The sequence below is a fragment of the Ascaphus truei genome, chromosome 17, assembly GCF_040206685.1.
Source record: "Ascaphus truei isolate aAscTru1 chromosome 17, aAscTru1.hap1, whole genome shotgun sequence".
NCBI classification, from domain to species: Eukaryota; Metazoa; Chordata; class Amphibia; order Anura; family Ascaphidae; genus Ascaphus; species Ascaphus truei.
The window spans coordinates 33,958,662-33,983,859 of NC_134499.1; the positions used below are offsets into that span (position 1 = coordinate 33,958,662).

Here is a 25,198-nt window from a genome sequence, read left to right on the forward strand (position 1 = left end):
GTTGCAGAGCTGTGAATGTGCTCACAAGTAATATATATCAGAGATAGGCACACCATAAATATGCAGTAGCCGAAACGTTGGGCCAATAAGAGACTTTTTTTTTTTGCATATTTATGGTGTGCCTATCTCTGTTATTTTTGTACAGTACCTTATAGGTACTCTGATAGCAGTACCCTCTCCAGCAGAGTGGCTTATAGTAAAGTTGTGCCTCAATCCCACTGATACACACACACACACACACACACACACACACACACACACACACACACACACACACACACACACACACACACACACACACACACACACACACACACACACACACACTTTCAGTTCCTGCAACAATTACAAGCAGATTGCTCCCATCATTTCATGTAAATATAAAAGACGTGCACATGATCTCGCACTGTACACCAATACTTTTTGATGGGTGGGGGGGAGGGGAGGGGAGGGGTGGGGGGGAGTTTCTGCTGTTAGTTGTATTGCTGTGTATATATGGTCATCCCTGCATTAAAGCAGAAAATAACTGAAACTGCAGTTATTCTCAAAGTATAAGCCATGGTTTATATATAGCATTTACCTAGGGCAATTACATATTTTGCAAAACATACAGAACTCCAATAAGCTCATATTGAACCCCCAAAATAACTACAATATATATATATATATGCGTATAGGTGTCAAAGAGGAGTGCTACTGAGCATGGCAATATATATTTAAAACCAGAGACAGAACATGAAAAACAGACAGAGCTCAGTGCTACATCCATTAACAGAGATACACGGTACAGTGCCTATATATATAATATATATATATAATATATATATATAATCAGATATCTTTGGAATAAAATGGTCTTTTAGTTTAACCCTTTGGCCAAAGTGTGTAAGCCCTTGAGCCCCTCCAAGGCAGACCACATCTCAAGGGTCCTAACACTAAAATAAATTCTTAATAACCTGTACATTACCAGGAAGAATGATTTATAATAAATCTGTCAAAATTAGTTGCATAGTTCTAAGTTTGATTGAAGCTCTTATTAACCTGTACATTACCAGGAAAAGCACTCTATTAGATTTGTCCCAATTAAACTGTATGCAGGTTCCCATGAGTGTGGAGGTGAAATGGAGTGAGCTTTTAACCATTTAAAAGTGGGAGGGAGTTAGCTTCAAAACTGGGAAGGAGGAGCCCCTCCAAATCAGCCAGGACCAACTGAACAGAATTGTAAAACATACCATATGTGGTCTGCCTTGGAGGGGCTCAAGGGCTTACAACACTTTGGCCAAAGGGTTAAACTAAAAGACCATTTTATTCAAAAGATATTATATATATATGGGCATCACACTTAATCCTACTTTTACCATGTCCAAGCCACATCCCAAATAAAGTAGAGGAATCTGGTACCCGTGCTCTGAAAGAACACACGTCCGAATTTCTCTCATCCCTGGAGCATCTATGACAATGTGTGGCTTATTCAGGAGATGTCAGACGTGCAGCTCATTTTCCAAATAACCCTGCAAGTTTAGGTAAGAGACCAGCTCTCAACAGAGAAATAGGATCATTCAAGGGAATTCAGCATATCAGGACGGCTGACATTTGCTAACACATAGGCCCCTGTTCTATATGTTGTGAAGCTGCTTTTCTGTGTTCAGGGAAGCCAAACGACATAATAATTAAGCAGTTTCACTGATTCTGGGATACGGGTCAGAGTAAAAGGACCTTCAATTCCTCCCAAGAAAGGAGGAAACAGATTCCCAGCACACCGATAGGTGCCATTGACACAACATCAACAGATAAAGACCATCTAACCACCCACTCTGCCCATTTTTCCCCAATTACTCTAGAATGCAAAGACCGAGTTGATCTCCAATTATACATTAATCTGTTTTAGGGGTGGCCAACTCCAGTTGCTTTGGGCCACTGACAGGTTAGGTTTTCAGGAAATCCCTGCTTCAGCACAGGTGGCTCAATCAATGGCTGAGCCACTGATTGAGCCACCTGTGCTGAAGCAGGGATGTCCTGAAAACCTAACCTGCTGGTGGCCCTTGAGAACTGGAGTTGGACACCCCTGCTCTACTTCCTAACCTTCAGAGTACCCATATGTCCATTCTAAGCATTTAATTCCTTTACCAGGTCTGTCCCCACCAGTCTTCCTGCGTTCGATCCTCCAGCCTTTCACTATAGAGAAAACCTGCAGAGCACATGCACACCCTGTATTTAATTATACATTCTACAACAAATCTTAGCGTCGCTCCTTCCACATAAATGGTCAGGCATTAAAATAAAGAAATATGGATCAAATCAGTAATATAAATGAGCTAATAATACAATCATTATTGTAATGTACTCAAACACACAAAAATCCTTAAGCTATTTAAATAGACGGTGCCTCCTTTTTATGGCGCTTATAAAAATGCTTTATGATGTAGGACCGTATACTGGAAATTACACGTACGCCTCTCTCTACCAAAGCGGGCAATATTATTTGCATGGTATTGACTGGTAATCCAGAATTGGAGGGTTAAAAAAAGACAGTAATCCAATTTACAAGAGAAATCTATTGTCCTAAAACATATTAGAAACTAAACACGTTCCAAAAGAAGACATTATACATATTATTTTTTGTTTAATAACGGTGATGAACCTTTAGTCAATAAAAACCATCAAGTTCATCAAGGTTCTTTAACAAGAAAACAAAAAAAAAAACAAAGTCATCACATTGATTATTCCCGACCAGAATTAATCTCGATGCTTCCTGCCTTGTAGCCCTTCATTCTGCTAAGGATGAAGGTGGCCTTACAATATTTCCACGGGTTCAGTGGGAATTGTGAACATCTGCTTTGTCAATTAGGTCTCTGCAAAGGAGGTCGAAATGAAATTATTATCCAGGGAAGTTTTTTTTTCTTTCTCCAAAGCAAAATGTATTGGAAAGGGAAAAAAAAAAAGATAATTTGAGGGGATGGTAAAACATTCAGAGCCAGTGTTCACCAGCTGTGAGCACTACGCAGCAATATATAATATTATAAGTACTTAAAAGAGCTGAAAAACCTCTCCTGCTCTTTAACTCCTAAGGTAGCAGGTAACACCACTGCGTTTAATACGACTTGGGACTGTTCATTACAGTCATTTTTCTATAGAGTAACAAATATAAAATAATATCCATTGGAGAAATCACTGTGGATAATGTCTCCTGGTGCTTTAATATCTACAAAAAAAACCAACAACACTGCACTCAACTGATGCTCTGTGCTAGGTGTAACTTACAGACCTGAAGGTGCACAGGTAGCTCTGCCCATTGCGGAGGTCATTTGCGCGCGGTTATAGGTGTCCCAGGGAATTTCAAGCCTTTGGTTGTGCAAATGGCCTGTATACATTTGCACTGAAAAACAGAATATTTAACCCATGGAATGCTAGCGGGGTCAAAAATTGTGTTACTATATACTCTTGTGCACTGCAGTCCTCGAGAACTTAAATGGTTAATAAAGACTTTCCTTTTCACCTATTGCATTAGTGGCCTGCCGGGTGCCGGTTATCCAGTTGCCTTACCTCACTCCCAAATGGCAGATTCTACTGGAGAGTAAGGCATCACTTGATCATTTCCCCTATTCAATGAAGGTTGCATCATTTCTGCGAAACAACGGTGCTGCATTTTTGAACTGTGGCAAATGAACCACTTACAACAAGCTGTGGCTCTCAATACTGCAGCACATTCAATGGCTATCCATGGCAGGCACCACAGTAGTTACAGCTTTTTGCCGAAATTATAATAAAATGACCTGTAACTACTGTGGTGCCTGCCATGGACCACTGATTCTGTTGATCGGTGGTTTATATGCTCTAATTGTTTCCAACCTCTTGTATTCTTGTGCAACAACTATGATGTCCTACAAAACCATAGGTTTGTACTGTATGTTTCTTCTCAAATGCAGGTTACCCACATTGTAATGTGCAGTCTGCCTTATGCATGATGACACGCTCCATACCACCTTTGAATGATGCGTCTCCCGCTATTTGTTTCATTAAAGAATAACATATTGTTCTTAGTGTTCTACTTGGGTTGAGCTGAAAAGTTAGAGTACAGAAATACTTGGGAACTATTAAAAAAAAGTATATAACAATACACTACTCCCTTTAAACCATGACATTTCTCCCAGTAAGTCTGGATTTTAACTTGCACACATATTTGGTGGGAAGAACTACAGTTGGATTCAATGTATTTGGTGGGAAGAACTACATTTGGATTCGATGTATTTGGTGGGAAGAACTACAGTTGGATTCGATGTATTTGGTGGGAAGAAGTACAGTTGCATTCAATGTGGCAGTGTTCAGTGATGATGGATTCTTAATCACATTTTTCTTATATTCCGTAACAAATCATATTTCAAAGTATAAGCTTTAAATTAGTCGGGAGGAAGCTAGAATTTGAAGTCAATGACCAGGACTGAGCCACTGATTGAGCCACCAGTGCTGAAGCAGGGATAGCCTTAAAACCTGACCTATTAGTGGCTCTAGAGGACTGGAGTTGGCCTCCCCTGGACTAGTCTAAGCATTACATCCAAAGTTGCCACTGTACATGCCATAAGGGTGATAAGAATACACTTGATCCTAACCAATAACGCCAATCAGATCTCTCCCTGGATCAGCAGTCTTCCCATGTTTATTTGTCTAGTATAGTTAGTTACGTGTTAAAAAAAATATTTGTCTCATTTGAAATCAAAATGATCCGACATGTCAATACAAACCAAAGGAAGTTCAATAAAGACACACAGGTCTTTTCTCACCCTGTCCTATTTTGACTCGACCTCTGCACTCGCCCATTCAATATTACCTTCACTACACGCTGCTTGGGGAATGGAATCCACCCCAACTAGGTCACAAAGCGCTCACTAAAAGATGTGGCTAAATACTGTATAGGGTTGCCAGGTGTCCAGTATTGAACCAGAATGTCCTGTAATTGGGGACACTGTCCAGTAAACAATTAGAGGTAATACTGGAGATGTATGTATTTGTCCGGACTCTCTCTGGACATAGTGACCTGACTGGTTTGGGGGGGGGGGGGCACGGGATTTCCCTGAGCAGGGAGGGAGCAGGGCTGTTAGGGGGCTGGGCAGCTTCCTCCATATTGATTGACTGCATTACCCAGCAGCTGCCAATCAGGAGGTGGTGTCAGGACCTGGGGCAAAGGAGGAGGAAACAGCATGGAGCAGAGAGGTGAGAGGAGTGTGTGTGTGTGTGTCTTGAGTGCGTCGCACCTTTCACCATTGTCCAGTATATTGGGAGAAGCCCCCTGGCAACCCTACATACCGACCTCATTCCTTGTTCTAAGGCTGAGTCACCGGTGGCCGCTGCTGCACGCGCTTCGGCATGTGCGGCGGAAACAAGACCCGCTCCTTTATGGTGCCGGGCCTGCACACGCATATAGAAATCGCGATGCGCGATCACATTTTGTAAAAGACAAGGATTTTGTCTTTTCTTGTGGCAACAGAGCACTGGCCACGCCCCCGGCGCCGGCGTAACGTCATGGCCGCTCCCCCACCACGATCTCCTGCAGCTCAACCACCGACCACAGCTTTCACCCGTGCACGAGCTGCCAGGCCGCCAGGCGTGCGTGCAGCAGTGAACACTGGGGCCGCGGCCTTAGTATATGGATGGAGATCACAGTAATATTTGCGGAGGTTGGTCTGTGAGTTAATACACAGGCAGAGACTAATTAGTGAACTGTGCACTAGAGTGGCTGATAAATGTTTGCATGTAAAGAAAGGAGAGAGACATGGGGGGACAATAGCTGTGACGCCCAGTGATTTATCTACGCATAATTAGTCAAATGTTACATATAACAAAGATCAATTGCAAACATTTGGGTGAAAAAGACGAGACTAAGCCATTGGAAAAAATATATAATAAATACCGGGACTCGCAAAGTAAGATGTGAGGCTTTTTCATCACATCAGTCTAGATCTGGTAAGAGGAAAAATCATGGGACATGTCTTGTTAAAATATGTGATTTGTATAGTTATAAAGAACAGAATGGTTTCCTGACATTTTTTATTCGTTTCCCCTCCTCCTCTGTAAGGGGAAAATGACTAATTATTTGCCCATGAGCTAATCGATACTGATGTAGTCACAAGTACACCCCAAAATCTTATGGGGTAATATGAAAATATGGCCGAAGGCCGGCTGTACCCCTGACTGGTGCGAATGTCAAAGTGGCTAAGTAGATGACACTGGTGATGTGATATTTTTAATCGGAGGCATAAAAAGTACATTTACTTGGTCCCAAGCAAACAACGGTTATACATTTTCTGTTCTTCCCCAACACAAATATCACTGCGGAATACTCCAGGAAGGTGGATGGAATATAACATGTTCCAGGACTAGTAACATTTACAAATGGCGCTGTAACAGGGACTTATCCCTGTTTAAAGAAAGCAGCCCCAGAGCTCTGAGAATCCAGCAGAGAGATATTTGATTGCAGCCACACAATTACCTAGTCTCCACCTGGACTAATGAGAGCTCTGTAAAAAGCCTCATGTGAGATAGAGGCGAGAGATTCCTTAGCTCACATTTGGGCTGACAGAAGGAGAAGGAGGACTGCAGAGATTTTCCGGAGCATACAACTGTGCTGACAGAGGAAGGACCTGACTGTTATTCCTGGGAGTGGTTTGACTGCAAAAGCCAACAGCTGGAGAACCAGATAAGACTTTCTTATACATTTGCTCCCTCTGCACACATCTTACAGGCCCAAATTGTTATTTTTCATACACTACTGAAAATATGACTCGGCCAATACAATTTTGAGACTAGAAATGTGCTCACTTCAAATTTTGTTAATCTTTGTGTAATTTTTTTTATTTTTAAATGCCACGTTTTCCCCAAAATGTTTCTAAAGGTCGCATTGCTCAGAATGTCACCAGTTTTGTGCAAACTGCCGCAAGTAGCAGTATTGAGAGTTACACGTAAGCGTGCGCACGGCCATTTAATGCCTGGTTCATTTATTTGCATCAAAATAAAAAATAAAAAATACATTTTGCCTGATTTGCAAACTTCAGTGAAAAATGTGCACATATCTATGTGAGGAAGCTGCATCATTCTGCCATTAGTCTGTTATATATTAGTGCCCAATAAAGGCGATTTTGTGATCAATTTCTTGAAATTAAGACTTTTAGCCTTAATCTACACAATTCAATACTGGTCGGTAAAAAAGTAGAAAAAAACACACACAGCCCAGCAAAGATAAAATACCCATGAGTGTGTTCGTATATCTCCCACAGGTCCCCAAACCTATGTAATTCCCCCCCCCCCCATTATGACGCCATACAGTCGTTACATTGCAAGCAAGGCTTGTTTGCAGTGACATGCAGATATGTACTCAGTGTGCACCTCGCTTTTAGCTTGTGACCAGCTGGAGTTTGGGGACCATTGGAAAACATACAAATAGAAAATGAATGAGGATCCTATGTTTGCTGTCTTTAATCTAAAAAGCTATTAAATATGTTCAAATGAAAATAATATTTTACAGGCTGTTGCATGGCTAAATATATAAACGTGGGTTATTTTTACATAAACGAACACTTCGATATATATTCTAGCCGTGCCTAAAAACGAGTCTCAATGTCCCCTGATAATTGTCGGCAAAGTAGAGGACGCCAACCCTCTTGCTAATGCAGAAAAATACTGTAGATAGAGATAATACTAGCATTCAGATGGAACATTTAGACACCTAGTAAAAGTCAGGATGAAAGACTTATCTTATTTACCTCCAATATATGCATAAAACCCTGCAGCTTATCAGAACACCACACGCTGTGTTCTTGCTTTGAAGTCCTTGCACATGACTTGATTAAAGTAGCATCCGACGTTTGTGGGTGGTGGGAATTCCCCACGCAACCAAATATGAACATGCTCAAGTGTATAATATTGAAGAGTATCTAAATACACTTGTAGACTGAAATCCTTTCAATAACCAACACAAGAGGGTTCCCCAAAGCAACTCTCTTTAAGGAGCTGGGGGGTGGAATTGTATGTATGTATGTCTTTATTTATATAGCAGCATCCATGTACATAGCGCGTCAAAGCCGTAATACACGTGACATAATAAGTGCTTCAGACATAAAAGTAACAATAAGAAAAGGAGTCCCTGCCCTGAAGAGCTTACAATCTAAGTGGTAAGTGGGGAGAACTTATAGAGACGGAAGGAGGAACTTATTGAATAAAGCTCCTAAGTGTTTGGATACATCAAGAGATGAAGAGGAAATTATGTTTTGGGACCAGATAAGGGGGACTTTAGACAAAGGCAGGGGTGGCCAACTCCAGTCCTCAAGGGCCACAAACAGGTCAGGTATCCCTGCTTCAGCAAAGGGGACTCAATCAGTGGCTCAGTCTTCTACTGTGCTGAACCAGGGATATCCTTAACACCTGACCTGTTGGTGGCCCTTGAGGACGGGAGTTGCCCACGCCTGGACAACAGACTACTTTGGGCCCAAAACATGATGTTTTTGTTCCAAGGTGACAGCCCTCTTTCTATTGGAATTGGAGCTCTTTGTATTAGGTTATACTTTTCAGATTTCTGAATTTACGTTGCGATTTTTTTTTGAGGTTTTCATAAGGATACGTTTGAACTATAAATCACTCTGCAGATATATGCCGTTTTAGGCCTGTAAATTAGTTACTTTAGGGGTAATTGAATCTGAAAGTCAGTTACACTGGGAAGTTGTTGACATTTTCTTTTGAAACGCTTTGTTGGACTCTACCCTCAACTTAGGAAAAGTTTACAAAAGACACTTAAAAGGGACGTAATGTGTTTCTGGTACCGGAAGCTGTCTTACAAAGTAGCACCACTTAGAGACATGGCCTGAAGTATCAGCTCTATATGGCCTCGGAAAATGCCTCTATTTCTCCCTGCCACAGCTGCATTAGATTTGACTCATTCGTTTATTAATAATCCATCATACACCTGGAAATATGATTTATGTGGGTTCAGTACCCTTTCATTTAAACAGCTTTCCCTCTACAGCAGCGGTTCCCAAACTTTTTTTATATTGTGCACCTCCTGCTAAAAATCTTACTGCCCACTAATGACTACCGCTAACAAAACTGTGTGACCGATCCTAGGCAGTACAGTGTCCAGGGCCGCTGACAGATTTCCCGAGACCCGGAACTAGAGTTTCGACCACCCCCATGTTGGTGGCCCTGCGAGCACCCCAATTTCTTAACTCCTTGCGAGCCCCCTCCTCCCCATGTATTTCTCTCCCCGTCTCATTCTTACCACCTCTCTCTTCCTCACTCACTCCCTGCCCTCACCCCCTCTCTCTTCCTCTCTCCCACCCCCTATCTCCTCTCACTCTCCCCCCCCCTCCCTCCATCCATCAATTACTCCCTCTCCTCGCACTCATTCCCTCCCCCACCCCCCTGGCCCCACACACACACACACACACACACACACACACACACACACACACACACACACACACACACACACACACACACACACACACACACACACACACACACACACTGTTCCCTCCTCCCCCACAACATACAAAACACATCACCCAAATACATACAAAAAACAACCCCCATCCAAATACATACAAAATAATTCCCCCCCCCCCCCCCCAATACAAACAAAACACACCTTGGGGGTGGTCTGTGGTCTCAGGCCTCTGGTGCCCCCTGGCTCTCCCCAGCTGCGGCGTGCCTCCTGCCGGGCTTCCCTCTCCCACGCTGCTGCGGGCCTCCCTCAATCTCCCGGGTCGGGCCTTCCTCTCATGCCGGTGTGCCGAAAGCTGGTTCCAGCTTCTGGCCCGAACCGGCATCAGAGTGAGGCACGGCACGAATCGGCATCAGAGAGTGACGCGGCACGCACCGGCGTCAAAGAGAATGAGGGAGGCCCGTAGCTGGGTAGAGCCGGGGGGCCCAGCGGCAACCAGAGGACCGACAGCTGTACAAAGAAGTTGGACCCAACCTTTGGCCATGCCCAACTTCCAGCGCTGGCCGGGCCCACCACAGGCCCCAGGACACTTGTCCCGGCTCTCCCCCCATCAGCGGCCCTGATGGTGTCCTGAGCTCATGCGGGGAACACACACTTAATAATGCAACAAACTGCACCTTAGTGTGTGCAGACCCTATGGGGCGGTATAGCCGTCACTCACTGCGGGAGCTTCTAAAGTCACGTCTCACAATGCCATGGGGCTGTGGATGCAAAGCATTGACATCACTACATTATCAGACTGGCTGACCTGCTGCTCAGGTGCCAGTTAGAAGCATATGATGGTAATTATACATGGTTTTCTTAGGATTAAAATAAAATCAAAGTAGCAGAGATGTACAGAACAACCTTTGGATTGTAGCCAGGGGCGTAGCTATTGCCGGGCATTCTGGGGGCCAGTGCTCTTGGGGGCCCACTCTCTAAGGTGACCAATCCAAATTTGTCCCGGCGTTTGTCAACTGCGTAAGTACAGAACGCGCATGCGCGGCCAGCACAATAGAAAATGTTTGCCTGAGGACCCCTGCATGCCTAGCTATGCCACTGATTGTAGCTCCTGCATATAAAATAAAATTATTTTAAAAGACAGGTGTTTTTAGAATATACAGTTTAGTTTTTTAACATGTAAAACCGTGCTCTCATTTGCATGTCATTACCCAGATTCCCTTGCTGCAGTGGAAGCACTGTATGCGAGGAAATAATGGGGAAAAACAGGGGTGCAGACCTGTCTGAGACATGTGAATGTGCTCATAAGTGGGATTTGAATTTGCTAGACATGTAAATGAACTCTGCTGACTGCTAAACCGGTGGAAAACCAAACCAGCACCAAATGTAATAAAAATGTTTTTAAAATTCCATTTAAAACAATGGTCTTTTTTCCTTTGCAGTTCTTTTTTTTCTTATTATGATTTTTTACACCTGTGTTGCCCTGGTTTTAGAGTCATGAGAATTGTATAAATAACCCTCATTGCAATGTGCACAACATGATTGATTTGTATTTGGAATAATCTCTAGCCTGTATAACATTGGCTAGGAAGCAGGCATCAGGTTAAGAACCATGTATTATTAATAGCCGACAAATTCCCTGCACTTATATTCCTGGTTTCTTTCGGATAAACGGAGTGCAGGGGATATTTATTAATAAATCGGGCTTCAGCACAGCTTAGGGAAGTACAATATTGTTAGTACTTATTTAAACTGAATTAATCTATTTTTTTCCCTGCAAAGCCAGGGTTGCTAGGAAACATCATTTTAACACAATAGTCTGCCTTGATCCTTCTGCGTTGCAAAAACAGAACAATTATACAGTTACTGACTGCTGTACGATCTGTGACAAAAATTATATATTTTATTAATCAGGTAAAAAGTTAAACAAAGCTTTAATTGGCATCATGACGTAAGTAGTACTGTATCTATTCTACGCTTTGTGGTTTGAAACTCATTATTGACAACAAGAATATGTCCACATGTAAATTTGAATGATATGGACTCTACTTCTACCAAGACAGCGATTTGTGAGTACAAAACGTAACTGGCAAAGTCTCCCGCGCAGGGAGAGCGTGCGTCTCGCGCGCAGGGAGAGGGCGTGTCTCGCGCGCAGGGAGAGGGCGCGTCTCGCGCGCAGGGAGAGAGCGCGTTTCGTTCAATGCCCAGAAGCTGCACAAATACACAAAATGACTGTCTCAGTTGGTTGAATGCTGAACCTGCTTTCTGCTTCTTCTCATGGAACCAAAGATGATATCTCAGTTAGTGTAAAAGAAAAAGACTTCGGACAGACATATTCACTCAGACACAAGAGGAAATGCGGGCACTCAGTAAAATGATCATATCTGCCGGTGCTCCAATCCATAGGGGCATCCAAGGGGCATCCAAGGTCCCAAAAAATGAGATGGGCACATGGATTTGCCAAATATCAGAATTTATTGTGCCAGATACTCCAACATTTGGGCCTTTTATAAAGGCTCGTTTACACAGCCGAAACATTGGAGAGTACCTGGCACAATAAATTCTGCTTCACTGGAGACATTCACTCAGGACACACACAACTTTTCAGCAGGTGTAAGTAAATGAAAGATAAAAGGCTACTCATTTAAAAAAAAAAATTTTAAAAAGAAGAGGAACCCCCAGCTCGCTGGCATGAATGTCCATTACTCATCAAGGGGAAACATTTGGTCAGCTTCACTTAGCTTCTTCACTCTCTCACATCTTCTCTACAACTAGCAAAAACAATCAATCAGTAGGTCCACAAGAGGATATTGTGAAGCCTGTCTACCAAACATCAGACAGGAACATAATTACCAATTACCAAACAGTGCTAAGTGGCTCATTCACGTGAGTGGCCAATACGCGGCTATGTGACTTAGCACCCCTTACTAAATATGTTCTACTGTGTCTCAACAGCAATGCCTGTGTAATGCCTCTACGCCTGGAATCTTGCTACCTGAAGCCTGGATAATGTGTGACAGCCTGGAACAGACTAATGGAATCTATGTGAAACATGTGGATGAACTTGGGTGTTTTCTGTCTATTTTGTGACAATAAATGACATTTGTACCTTGTCAGGAGAGCAGCATACTTTTTCCCTGTTATGATCTTATATATTGATGTCAGCCTTTGTAGAGAGATTTTTTTAGCACTCTGCCATTTGATGAGAGCTGTGTCACATCCTCCCAATATAATTACCACCTTCAAAACTGGTCCTTCGTGTCCTAAGGGTGTGTACATGTCATTTCTTACTCCTGTATGAAAATAAAGATTTTTACCACTCAAAATTATTACTTAAACAAGCCGGGTATTATTTTGCTGAACTGTGAAACTATTACGTGCCAGAAAATAGATTTACCATAATTAATACAGTTTGGTGCAATGGCCCCGCCAGAACTCACGCTCAACTACTCATGTATCCAGATGGAAGACAGATGCCAGTATATTATATTACAATACAAATGCTTCCTGGCAATTATTTTTCATCCCCAAAGTTGCTATATCAGAAATGTGTATGGGCAGTCCTAAAATACATGAATATAACTACAAATGTAGTAATACACCTGTAAGTACCTGTTATATCATATGATTACTACAAACTGATTTCCAATTCAATTCCAAATAGTAGGTAACAAACGAAATCCATTATATATCACCAAAGGAACAACACAATTTATTTCATGAAAAATAAGTAGTTGGTCATTTGGGAAACATCCAGTAAATAGGATTGCGTTTACAGGGGGGGGGGGGGGGGTAGTAGCTAAGTGAAGATTATGGGATTGCTTTCTGCGTTCATTCTCCCTGGAAGACTATGCTTCTCCCTCGATCTCCATGGTCTCTGGCTTATTTTCCTTATGCGTGTGATGATGCAACAACAACTATACAGTTCTCAATATCTCAAATATATGACATCACAATTCTGAAAATGAAAACAAGGATACTGACACTATTGTTTAAGACTGCTATTTCTTGTAATGTTTCCATGTTGATTATATGAAATCCTGTTAAACCCTAAATTAAATGCATAGGTTGGACATGCACCCGCTTATTTTGAGAACGCTCAAGGCGTCTTCAAAATTGAAAGATTTGTTTCGATGCGGGAATGTCATGTGCCCTAGGAATATATACTATATAATAAAGTTATTATTAAAAGGTAATAATAAAGTATGCCGGAGATTGTGTAATGCCGTAGGATTAATTTTTGTGATTAAGCAACATTTCCAGATTCCGGTTTACGGATGTGTCTCTTTTAAAGATGAACGTACATATCCTGATCGATCAGTTGGGGAAGAAGGGGTGCGATTCTGAAGTCTCTGCTAGGGAAGGAGATGAGCTTTTCAGATATCTTCATTTGGGACTGAGACAAGCTCTTCAGATAGTCTAGTTAGGAAAATGAGACGAGTATTCTTCGGTTCTGATATTAAGCCCAAGGAAAAAAATAGTATTTACAAAGAATGGTATTTAGATATGGAATAATACATACACACATATTTATACATACACACACACGATTTAACCATAGGGTGCATGGTGCCCCTATATACTGTATTTCTATTAATTTATATCGCTGGACCGAATTATATTCCTATTATTTATACATTTTGATATCCCCGCATTCACAATGTCAATATATCCATCTGTATGGATGCCAACATATATTAACTGGTGTCCCTGGGGTGCAGTGTCTATATAAACATACAGGTATCCTGCAGTGCACAGTGTCCATATATATTTATGCACAGAAATCCCTGGGTTGCACAAGGTTCATACATATTTATAGAGAACCCTGGATTGCACAGTGTGCATATATTTGCAGATATATTTATAGTGATCAAATGGGTGCACACCACTGTGTCCATATCTATATTTAGGTATCCTTGGGGTACAGTGTGTGTGTGTGTATATATATCCCTTGGGTACAGTGTCCATATATATGTATAGGGAGCGCATGGGTGTGGGTCCAGTCTATATATATATATATATATATATATATATATATATATATATATATATATATCCCTGGGGTGCACAGTGTATGTATGTAATATATATGTATAGGGAGCGTGTGTGTGTGTGTGTATGTATGTATGTATGTATGTGTATATATATATATATATATATATATATATATATATATATATATATATATATATATATATATAAATCCCTAGGGGTGCACAGTGTATGTATGTATGATATATGTATATATGTATAGGGAGCCCATGTTTTTTATATCTATATCTATATATATCCCTGGGGGTGCACAGTGTATGTAATATATATATATGTATAGGGAGCCCATGTTTTTTATATCTATATATATATCTATATATATATCCCTGGGAGGTGCACAGTGTATGTATGATATGTATATATATATAGCTGCCTCTGGCTGCTCAGTTACAGGGGGTGCACTGCCCGCTGTGGGTCTCCCCTGGATGATATGAGGTGCGATACATGACCCCCCGCCCTGTGCTCACCTGGGGGGCCCGGGGAGGCCTCTCTCTGCTGCTGCCCTCCGGGGGGAGGTGCGGGGGGGAGGCGCCGGGCCTCCCGAGACTAGGGGGGGAGCTTACAGGAAAGGCGAGTGCGAGGCGGTGACTGCGGCCTCCATGCTTCTATCCCCCGGCTGCTGCATTGTGGGAGTCTGACCTCACTGCCCGCCGACATGGGAGCCGTCACCGACGGTAAGTGCGAGCAGCCCCCGGCTTATCCACCGCCAGCCCGCCTCCAAGGCACCGCACTCCCCGGCTCCCACCGCGCACCGGACCCGGCCGCACGCGTCAGGGAGGGCTGCAGGCCGCAAAGCCTGGCCCTCGCGTTAACTGGCTGCCCGGGCCGGAGGCTGATAAGTGGGCAGGGGAGGGAGAGGGGCCTCGGGGCTTGCGGCCCTTGCGGCCCATGAATGCATCATGCATGTAACATGTACACTGTGTGTGTGTTCTCTCCATTAGCCGAGGTAGTCACTGTGCTGCACTGCTGGGGATATTTAGAGTGTCAGCTCTTCAGGGCAGGGTTCCTTCTCCCTTAATATGTATTATATTTATATATACCTGTAATGTATGGTATTCTGTGGTGAGCTATCCACTGTGTTACTGCTCTCTAAACAGTATAGGGGTCCATGGATCATGGTGCAATTTTGGCCCATTATATTGTTCCAGATATATCAAAGAAGAAACTTCTATTTTTATACAGAAATATATTATTTACAATCCCACTTTTTCCCCTTGAATACATATGATATACTGTAGATTATCATTTTTGCCTCAAAATTGCCCCACGTTTGCTTTGATACATATGCCTGTATAAATAAACTGCCATTCATTTGCATGACAGCTAACATCAGATCAGGTGTGATGTCCCTGCTGGCGCTGAGCGCGCTTACCTTAGTCAATGTGGATCGTCACATCCACGCTCACGCGCGGGCACCCACGCTTGGGGAAACAAAAAAATGTAACTTTCTAGTGTGCTCAATTTGCCCGCAATGCCCCCGCCTCCCCCGCTTGCAAAATAGATAGGACACCTGGCACTCATGCTTGGAGAGCTGGTGTCATCACCGCTCCCAAGCATGAGCGCGGTCAGCGCCAGCGGGGCCGCAGCCTTGTCAGCGCTTAATAAATCTCTCCCAGAGACCCCTGTAAACGTAGATGGACAAACATTATTTGGCCAAGTCTGTGTGGCCATATTTTTTAAAATTCGAACCTATAAATTGCCATGGCAAGGCCCCCTTTTTTTTTTCACAACACATTTATACTTTTTTAAAAGGGATGTGAAAAAGTAAATTTGTCTGCCAAAATAGCGCTGCTCTAAGTCTTGAGCAGACTCCATGCTAAAACAAGACACAGAAGTCTCGAGTACCATAATGATTAGATCATTGTTGATCAATATGCTGTATCGTGAAGCACACACCAGATGTATTTGTAGATTTTGATAAAATCTTCCTCCTTGCTATTCATGTAAAAAAAAAAATCAAGTGTAGACAGCAGCTTCCAATATTAGCACAACTGTATTTTCAGAGAGATGCCACTGAGCTTTTTGCCGATAAAAAGTAACAGGCGGTGCGCATATGCATTATGTAAATTATGATTATATCTTTATAAGCAGAAGATCAGAAGGAAAACATGTTGAGGGTTTTTATATCAACCAGTCTGTTGTATTCACTCTTGCAAGAGAGTTACTTTGTCAATGGCTACAAATTGTATACTTACTTATACATTGCTTTAATATTTATGACAGATGAAGTTATCCGCAAGCGGCTTTTAATTGATGGAGATGGCGCTGGCGATGACCGAAGAATTAACTTGATGGTAAAAAGTTTCATAAAGTGGTGTAACTCTGGTGGAACTCAAGAAGATGGGTAAGATTGTCTCACGGTTGGTGGTGTCTTTTTGATAATAATTACATTTATTGGAAGCTTTTGTACAGCTACATTGGTAAAGAGCTCTGCAGCTGGTCCATAAATGTTACGTATTTTCCTTATCATCTCCCATATTTCTTTGAAACAAGATATTTTTTTCCTATCCTTTTTGGATACAGTAAGTTTTTCCCCCTTCTGTTTGTTCCCGTTGCTTTTAAGTAACGCTACGGCCAGGCAGGGAGGGAGCGTGCTGGCACTCATGTGCGGTGACGTCACGCGCTCTGCTCGGCCGGGCGATTTTGTGGCCAGCTTTGTACGCGGGGGGTGCGGCCATGACGTCACGGAGCTGGTTCGCCCTCATTGGGCGAATTGCTCACGTGATGCGCCAGCGAGCGGCATATTCTAATTTGCTTCGGCAAGCAGCTAAGCACCGAGCATGCGCAGGCGCTCACTCACGCTGGCCGCCCACATTGCTGCAATGTGTTTCAGTGCTTGCGCCCGCTCAGTGTCACCATGGACGAGGCCTGAGGCCTCGGCCAAGGTTCTTGCTGGCGTGCGGAGGCGCGCTTTCCCTGGCCTTAGACAGCGCGCCGTCCGGGGGCGTGTCGGCGGGCGGCTAGTGACATCACGGAGCTGTTTCGCCCTGATTGGGCGAACCGCTCACATAACCGGCCCTGCGCTCCAGCAAGCGCTTGATTTTAAAATTTCCCTAAGACCTACGCTTCCGCGCGCTTGCATTCTCATTGCGGCTGTAGGGACTCACTGGTAAGTACCAGTGCGCCTCAGCACGGATCAGCGCGTAGGCTGCACCCACTGCTGACCACGCTTGGCACATTGAGCTCAATGAATCTCAATGTGTCCGGCCACACTCGCGCCCGTGCCCATACACTCGCGGGCGCTAGGCGCAACAGATGAAATTTTTTTCCAGGCGTGCTGAAGGGTCACATGACCGTCAGAAACCAATCAGCGCCAGTCACTGCTCGGCCCCCCCGCTCGCGCTTGAAAACAAATATGCAGAACAGCTGAGCGCTCATGCTTGGAGAGTTGGTGACATCACTGCTCTCCAAGCATGAGCGTGGTTAGCGGCAGAGTGGACGCAGCCTAAGGCCGTGCTTATAGAGGCGGCGGTGCTGCGTGCACGTCAGGCACAATTCAGTACTCGGCGAAGTAGTGCATTGACGCGGCAGCGTTTTGAGAAGACAATACATGAATTAGTTCAGCCAATGAGGACGAACCAGCTTTGTGACACGCCCCTGCCACTTCCCCAAACGCCTGCAGCACTATGAGCACAGATCGCCTGTGCTACAGCAGCGCGGCACGGATGGAGCTCGCACTCTCACAAGCAAGCGGAGTGTATGAGCTCGGCCTAAACCAGCACTAAGATAAAACCATTCAATGTATTGGAACTGTCTCTGGCGGTTGTTTATGGCTGAGAAGTGTGTGTTTATTGCACATTTTATGGTAACGTTTGGCATTTAAAAAACAGATATAAACTGATCTGCTTGTATGACCGTTCTCATTTGGTAAATTAGACCAGTGGGGATATCCTACATATTACTGATGTGAATATTGTGTCACACACTTCATTTAAATGGCTTCACAAGGTAACACAGAAAATGATTCTTCTTCTGGGTAATTGGAAAATAATTGTACACATTTAATGGCCTCATTACATTTTAGGAATTGTAGGCTTTTAAAAACTGATAGCTGAAGAGGGATTTAGTGGCTTAAAACTGTAAAAATTGCAGTCGCACAATAACATAACTCCAGCATATAGCAGTATTTGTTAATGTACAGTGATAATCTTTATCTGTATTGGAAAGTCACTGCTGAGTTATTAGCCACAAGATCATGTTGCTTCTTGAACTGAAACGATCAAGGAGAAGTCCCCAGTTTAAATGCAACATAGCTAGGGGATAGCGGAGCTGGAGCTAGACAATTATATTTTATAGGATGCCATATCTTAAGGGTCATCTATCTTAACCCTTTGGTGGCAGGGCATCGTTTCCTGTATTCCCAAGCAATGTCTTGCATGCCTCGTCACTGCTTAACACAATTTGTTTCAGGCAAATCTGGTAGAGCATGGATCTTTTAAAACAAAGATAAGACTAATATTTAACACCATAAACATACCATTGTATTTTCATTATTTGTATATGACCACTTATTGTGTGAGATACCGCATGAATAAATTAAACAGAATATTAGTAAAGTAGTTACACTCTGGGTATATTTGCATTACGATCTCTGTAAATGTAAAAAGATGATTGTAGACCTGTGTACTTCTCGCTGGACGTTGATGGTTCGATCACAGGAAACAAATAATTTGTTCTGCTTTATGCAATCTAAATGCCTTGTTTTGTTTGTTTTTATTATAATAACAATAATAAAGAAATGAAACAACCGCTAAAATGACTAATACTGTACTCTTAATAATACTCTGTAGAGTAATTTATTACATTAATTTGAATAAAGTGCTTAAAATAGTTTGCACTCAGAGAAAAAAGGAAGTATTTGGATTTGACAAAGGAGTATAAGAAAACAATCAGCACATCAGCAAGATCTGCTTTAATTAATTGACGTTCTTCTTTTTTCAGATACAGCCAGTATCAGCGTATGCTGAGCACTTTGTCCCAGTGTGAGTTTTCCATGGGGAAAACGCTTCTAGTACATGATATGAACCTGCGTGAGATGGAGAACTATGAAAAGATCTACTTTGATATAGGTAAGGATGCTTCGATTTAGTATTGTATCATAACATTTCAATTGATTTACGCTTTTCTGGCTTGTGTCTTTTTCGCACAATTATTCTTTATCCCATGGCTGCTGAAATGTGAAATCTATTCAAAGACAGCTTGTAATTTTTTTTTTATATATATAATTCAACTTATTTTTTTCATTTGTGCTCACTGTCAAACTTTCTGTTTTGAAAAATGTTCAGTTTACAGGGAATAAGCCTTTTGGATTTTATAGACTATATGGAAGTAGATCTTTTAACAATCCTATGGGTTGCAGGGTCAAAAGCAAAGCTCTAGTAATTGCTGGACTGTCTTGGCAACTATTGATGGTGACAGTTTCAAATGGGTATTTAAATGTCCCTTATCTGATTAAACTGTGTTGCTTTCTCTTCTCTTATTTTTATTTATAAGTGAATAAAAAGCCACATCAATTTTGAATCGTGCTACTGAAACCAAATCCACAAAGTTTCGATCCCTTTTTTCTAAAATATCAACTGTTCCCATAGATCATTAATGTGACTACCTCTTATAGGGTTCCATGTTAAAATGACACACCGCTCATTTACATGTTATTACCCAGAATCCCCGGCTGCATTGGAAGCACTGTTTGCTAAGTGATTATGGGGAACGACAGGGTGGCAGACCATTCTGAGACACGCAAATGTAACTACAAGTGGTATTTTTATTTCCTCTTAAAACAATAAACATAAGTTCTAAATGAATAGGTTGAGTGTTTGTGTCCAAGAATTTGCATGATCTTTTTTTGAAAAGGCAAGATTTTAGGACTAGTTGTGTCCATTTTAGACCCATGTGCTTACGAAGCTTCTTTGAGAAGCATTGACCGTCTGTAGCTCAGGCTGATCTGTTTGCTTTTGTTTTGTCTCGATGACATGTGAAGAGAGCAGCATCGCTGCAGCACACGAGAAAATATCCGAATGTAAAAAGCAGATTTTGCAGGCCAAGCGGATACGAAAAAATCGCCAAGGTAAATGCATCGTTGTTGTTTTACCTTCCCATGGTTCACTTCGACTGGAGAGGGGAGGTACCTTCACAAATTTCCAATGAATTGCATTTTAATGCATATGTATATACAAATTTGCACGTTTGATGGGAGAAAATACAGAATGTAGCAATGTATTTTTTTCTGTGTATGTAACGTGGTTGAAACAAATTATAATTTGATAGAAGCAAAGGTGGTTATTTATCAAAGTTTACATTGGAATTAAAGCTCACTCGTTTATAAAAAAATCAAATAGCCGATTTCTTTATTTCTAATAAATCGGAGATATTTCTTCCCCGGTTCAAAAACACGAGAAACTTTATAACCAATCACACCCAAATGTGAACTTGTTACTCTATTAATGTTTTTGTTTTGTTTTTTAGAATATGATGCACTGGCCAAAGTGATACAGCACCACCCAGATAGACATGAGACATTAAAGTGAGTATAACTTTGAATACAAACTATATTTAAATTTGTACTTGTTTTCTTATTCTGATTAACTTTTGAAAAGACCAGGTAACTATGTGATAATGGTTGGTGACATCAATTAATTTACTTTATGCATATTAACTTTTACGTTACTAACATTTTGCAAGTGCTGAGTTATGTATACTCTACAGGATTTTGTAATGTATTGGCTGTCATATTTTTCGTAAAAGAGCTGTGCAAATGTTCTCCATTAGAATGCTTCTTTACATCCTACTGTGTTCTCATTTTGTGTACTAACATGTTTCACACTGGGGGGGAAAAGTAGATTCGATATAGGCTGTGATGCCTTTTTAGTGGACCAACATTGAACGTTTTTCATAGATGAAATGTACAGAGCTTTCAAAACCTCAAAAGTATTTTCTTTCAGTGCACATCAGATCTTCATTTTTCCCATATGGCCACTAGAACAACAAGGAAAACATGCACTGTATTGTGCAAGCAGTGGAGATGGTTATGTGCTTAACCAGGGGTGACCAACTCCAGTTCTCAAGGGCTGCCACAAGTCAGGTTGTCAGGATATCCCTGCTTCAGTACAGGTGGCTCAATCAGTGGCTCAGTCGACTGAGCCACTGATTGAGCCACCTGTGCTGAAGCAGGGATATCCGTAAACCCTGATCTGGAGTTGGCCAGTCAACGACTGAGCCACTTGTGCTGAAGCAGGGATATCCTTAAAACCTCACCTGTGGGTGGCCCTTGAGGATTGGAGTTGGCCACCCCTGGGTTTAGCACAAAACATTTTATATCTGGAATGATAAAAGTTCCTAACTGACTAGCTAGGTTTGATCTGTTATGTGCTTATTTTATTTCAGGCAGCTGGAAGCTTTAGGGAAAGAATTGCAGCAGCTGTCGCGCACGAAAGAAAACGTTGAAGACAAAGTGAGTGGGTTTTCTGGGGAGTTTTTGTTTCCCCTGTGCTTTTAGTAAAATCCATTTGTATTAAAATCAGTTTATCGCTGCACAACCGTGTCGCTTAGTGCCAAGGTGCTCAACTCCAGTCCTCAAGCCCTCCCAACAGGTCAGGTTTTCAGGACATCCCAGCTTCAGCACAGGTGGCTCAGTCAAAGACTGAGCCTCTGATTGAGCCACCTATGCTGAAGCAGGGACTGATTGAGCCACCTGTGCTGAAGCAGAGACTGATTACACCTCCTGTGCTGAAGCAGGGATATCCTGAAAACATGACCTGTATGGGCTGTATGATGCTGGACCAAATAAGAGTTTGCATTAAAATTAAGTTGAAAGATCCTCCAAGTTGTATTTTCCAAATACTGACTGCCTTTCTGTCTTCCACCGCTTGCTGCTGTTTTGATAGTTGGAATTTCTGACTATTTAAGAATGAATGAGTACTTCAGTATTGGGCAGTACCTTTTTTTTTTTTGGAATAACAATTGATATTCTAAGACAAACTTTTGAGAGTCCTCCTCTCTTCCTCAGGTCAGCAATACAATAATGATTTACAAAATATTCTGTAAGTTATCATTAATAGCAGTACGCTGTTTCATTCTAATTCAAACTGTGCTTGCGGTGTAGGGATGTATTATATAAGATAATTAGAACTAGTCCATGAATTTAGTATTATAAAAAATGGTATGCTAATAGTTTTGTCAGTCAGGTGGAAATCCACATAGATTACACCAGGTACATGCATGTAAAATAATAAAACTGGATTATCTATATTTAACACAGTCATTGAATGAAAGTATGGCAACATGAATAACAATATGGCACAATACGATATTCAAGCCCAGAGTTTGTTTATAAAGATAGATGAATATCTATCTAAAGCTCAACCAATATATGCAACACTTCTCTTTTTTTATTTAATCCATAATATTGGAGCACGGGATCACAAATTCAAATTCTTGGGGGGGTTGGATGAGTACATCAGTTCTGCAAGAATTGAAATAGCCATGAATTATGAAGCCTGTGAGATTTGAGTGGCCATTTTATTTCCCCCTGGAATGGTTTCAAGACCTGTATATATTTCTGGAACCCAGGGGTTTCCAGAGCTAAATGTTCCTCTGCTCCAGAGGACTCCATGGTACAAAAAAAAAAAAAAAAGGCACGGGAATGCTTATGAAAGGCTATAATGCAATACCCCATGTATTGTTTAGTTACCTTTGAATTAATGTGAAACCATCTCACTTTATAATGGCCAATAAGGTTTTTTTTCTCAGCATAACATAAGGGAAAAATAATATTTGTATCAACATTATTGAAGGGACTGCAGCGTGTTGCTTGAAATGTTCTAGTATATATATTTTTGCTTTAGTTGGAATTAAGGCGGAAGCAGTTCCATGTTCTTCTCAGCACCATCCACGAACTTCAACAAACTCTAGAAAGTAAGTAGTTCTATTATAACTTGACATTCTACAGTTGGGTTACAGTTAATCACACCTGTATCTACTGTTCTTTCCAGAGATTTACTGCACATTGAAACACTGATGGCTCCCAGGGATATGCTAAACCTTTCATCCCACTCCTCTATTTAAAAAAAGAAAAATGCTATGTAAAATATTTTATGGATATCACAAATCGTTGGGCAAGTTACATTTTCATTTCAAATTCATGTATTAAAAAAAAAAAAAAAAGACCCTCATTTAAATTTTATTTATTTATTTTTTTAAGACCAGGTGGTTTGTCATTTTATTAGATGTCAAGAATCCACATCCCCCCCCCTTTCTAATGACTTCCCATGCCTAAAACAGCCTGTGGGATACACAGGTCCGTCACCAGCTAACAACTTCTGATGTCAGATTACTCTGACCTGACACGGTGATTTGAATTGGGCAGAAAGGTGCATGACCTACCTTGCATCCTATCCCATTCTGTACTGCAAGATGATTCAGAATAGATCTTGTTGTAGGGACACATTTGAAAATCAGATAATAAACATTTGCTTTTTTTTTTTTTTCAGATGATGAAAAGAATGCCGAAGAATCTCAAGACTCACAAATGGAAACCCAGACTTAATAAACACAAATATCCCAGTATTTATTTTATTTGGCTTCCGATTTAGTTTTGTCAGACAAAGCTGTGTGATTGTTCATGAAAAACACAGCTGTTCTATTGGAATATGCCATGGCTCTAAAGCTTATAATTTGGGATATATCCATTCCTCCAGAATAGTTGTGGATTGTCACAGGATCACCCACAGCAAACTGTTTTGATAGTAATTATTTGGATACTTAGCTCGGTGATTAGGAAAACGATCTGTAGGTTAGATGTTCAGTTTGACATAAAAACTTCATTTTGTTCTGGAAACTTTTTTTTAAATGTACTTTGCAATAAAAATTGGTATACTGTTACTTCAGAAAATGAAGTGTTTTATTGTTCCAAAATACTTCCATGGGTACAAATAATGAACCGTGTATAATCCCACTTAGTACATTTTATTGGACTTAAAAGGAAGTGAAAATACCATGTGCTTTTAAATACCCATTGTAATGCTCACTGCTCCTGGAACAAGATGGTTGTGCTGAGTCTGGATACTCGCTCTGTGCAAGGGCTTAGGCTGCAGCCAGGCAGGGAGCGGGTGCACTGGCGCTTGTGCACTGCGCCCTGCTCGGCCGGGCGATCCATGGCCGGCTGGGGGCATGGCCCCGACGTCACGGAGCTCACGTGACGCGATTGCGGATGGCAAATTCAAATTTGCTTGTTCTGCAAGCATCTAAGCGCCACGCATGCTCAGGCGCTTGCTCACGCTGGCCACACGCATTGCCTCAATGTGTTTCATCGCGGCCAGCGTGAGCGCGTCCATCCGCTCAGCGCCACCCTGGACGAGGCCTTGGGGTGTTGGAGTCTGCCGGTGGGTTTGATTAACGCTGAGAAGCACATTTCTGAACAGTTTATTAATGTAGATAAATGGCCATTGTCTTTCTATAGTAACAGGAGAACAGATCGATCAGCAAATTAGCTAATTACTTGTAAATGTGAGGATTGTATTGTTGCACATATTAAAGGGGAGGGGGCGGCTGCTTGGACTGCTGCTTTAAAATGAGGGGTGATGGCCACAAGGGTGACAATCGGGAACACAGAAAGATGCTCGCTGCTTTTTCTGCGGCTGCTTGTTTCAGGATGGCAACCTCCCTACAGAACTGCTTCCGTGTTTGTAAGCAGAGAGGATCACACCTTTTCGAGCAATACTA

At 41.9% G+C, this 25,198-nt stretch overlaps 2 protein-coding genes across 6 annotated transcripts in view; one reads left to right on the forward strand and one right to left on the reverse strand.

The window, feature by feature from the left end:
* Window positions 1-15,208, reverse strand: part of ATXN7 (ataxin 7) — an 89,795-nt gene extending 74,587 nt beyond the window's left edge. The window contains exons 1-3 of one of the 4 annotated variants that reach the window (XM_075574727.1): window positions 14,947-15,208; window positions 13,732-13,846; window positions 12,537-12,720 (exon numbers count right to left, since the gene is read on the reverse strand). The gene's annotated coding sequence lies outside the window, so the exon portion shown is untranslated. Of the gene's footprint in view, window positions 1-12,536; window positions 12,721-13,731; window positions 13,881-14,946 lie in introns of all 4 variants that reach the window. The other 3 variants (XM_075574725.1, XM_075574726.1, XM_075574728.1) reach the window with 3 other exon arrangements.
* THOC7 (THO complex subunit 7) lies at window positions 14,878-24,358 on the forward strand. Of its 2 annotated transcripts, none has more exons than XM_075574735.1 (8): window positions 14,878-15,153; window positions 16,703-16,823; window positions 19,421-19,548; window positions 20,460-20,546; window positions 20,945-21,002; window positions 21,863-21,929; window positions 23,323-23,392; window positions 23,968-24,358. In XM_075574735.1, the coding sequence occupies exons 1-8, from the start codon at window positions 15,135-15,137 to the stop codon at window positions 24,021-24,023; spliced, it is 606 nt and encodes a 201-aa protein (XP_075430850.1). In that variant the 5' UTR covers window positions 14,878-15,134; the 3' UTR covers window positions 24,024-24,358. The 2 variants fall into 2 exon arrangements, with proteins under 2 accessions (XP_075430850.1, XP_075430851.1); XM_075574736.1 differs by lacking the exon at window positions 14,878-15,153 and adding an exon at window positions 15,299-15,425.
* Window positions 24,359-25,198: the final 840 nt, after the last annotated feature.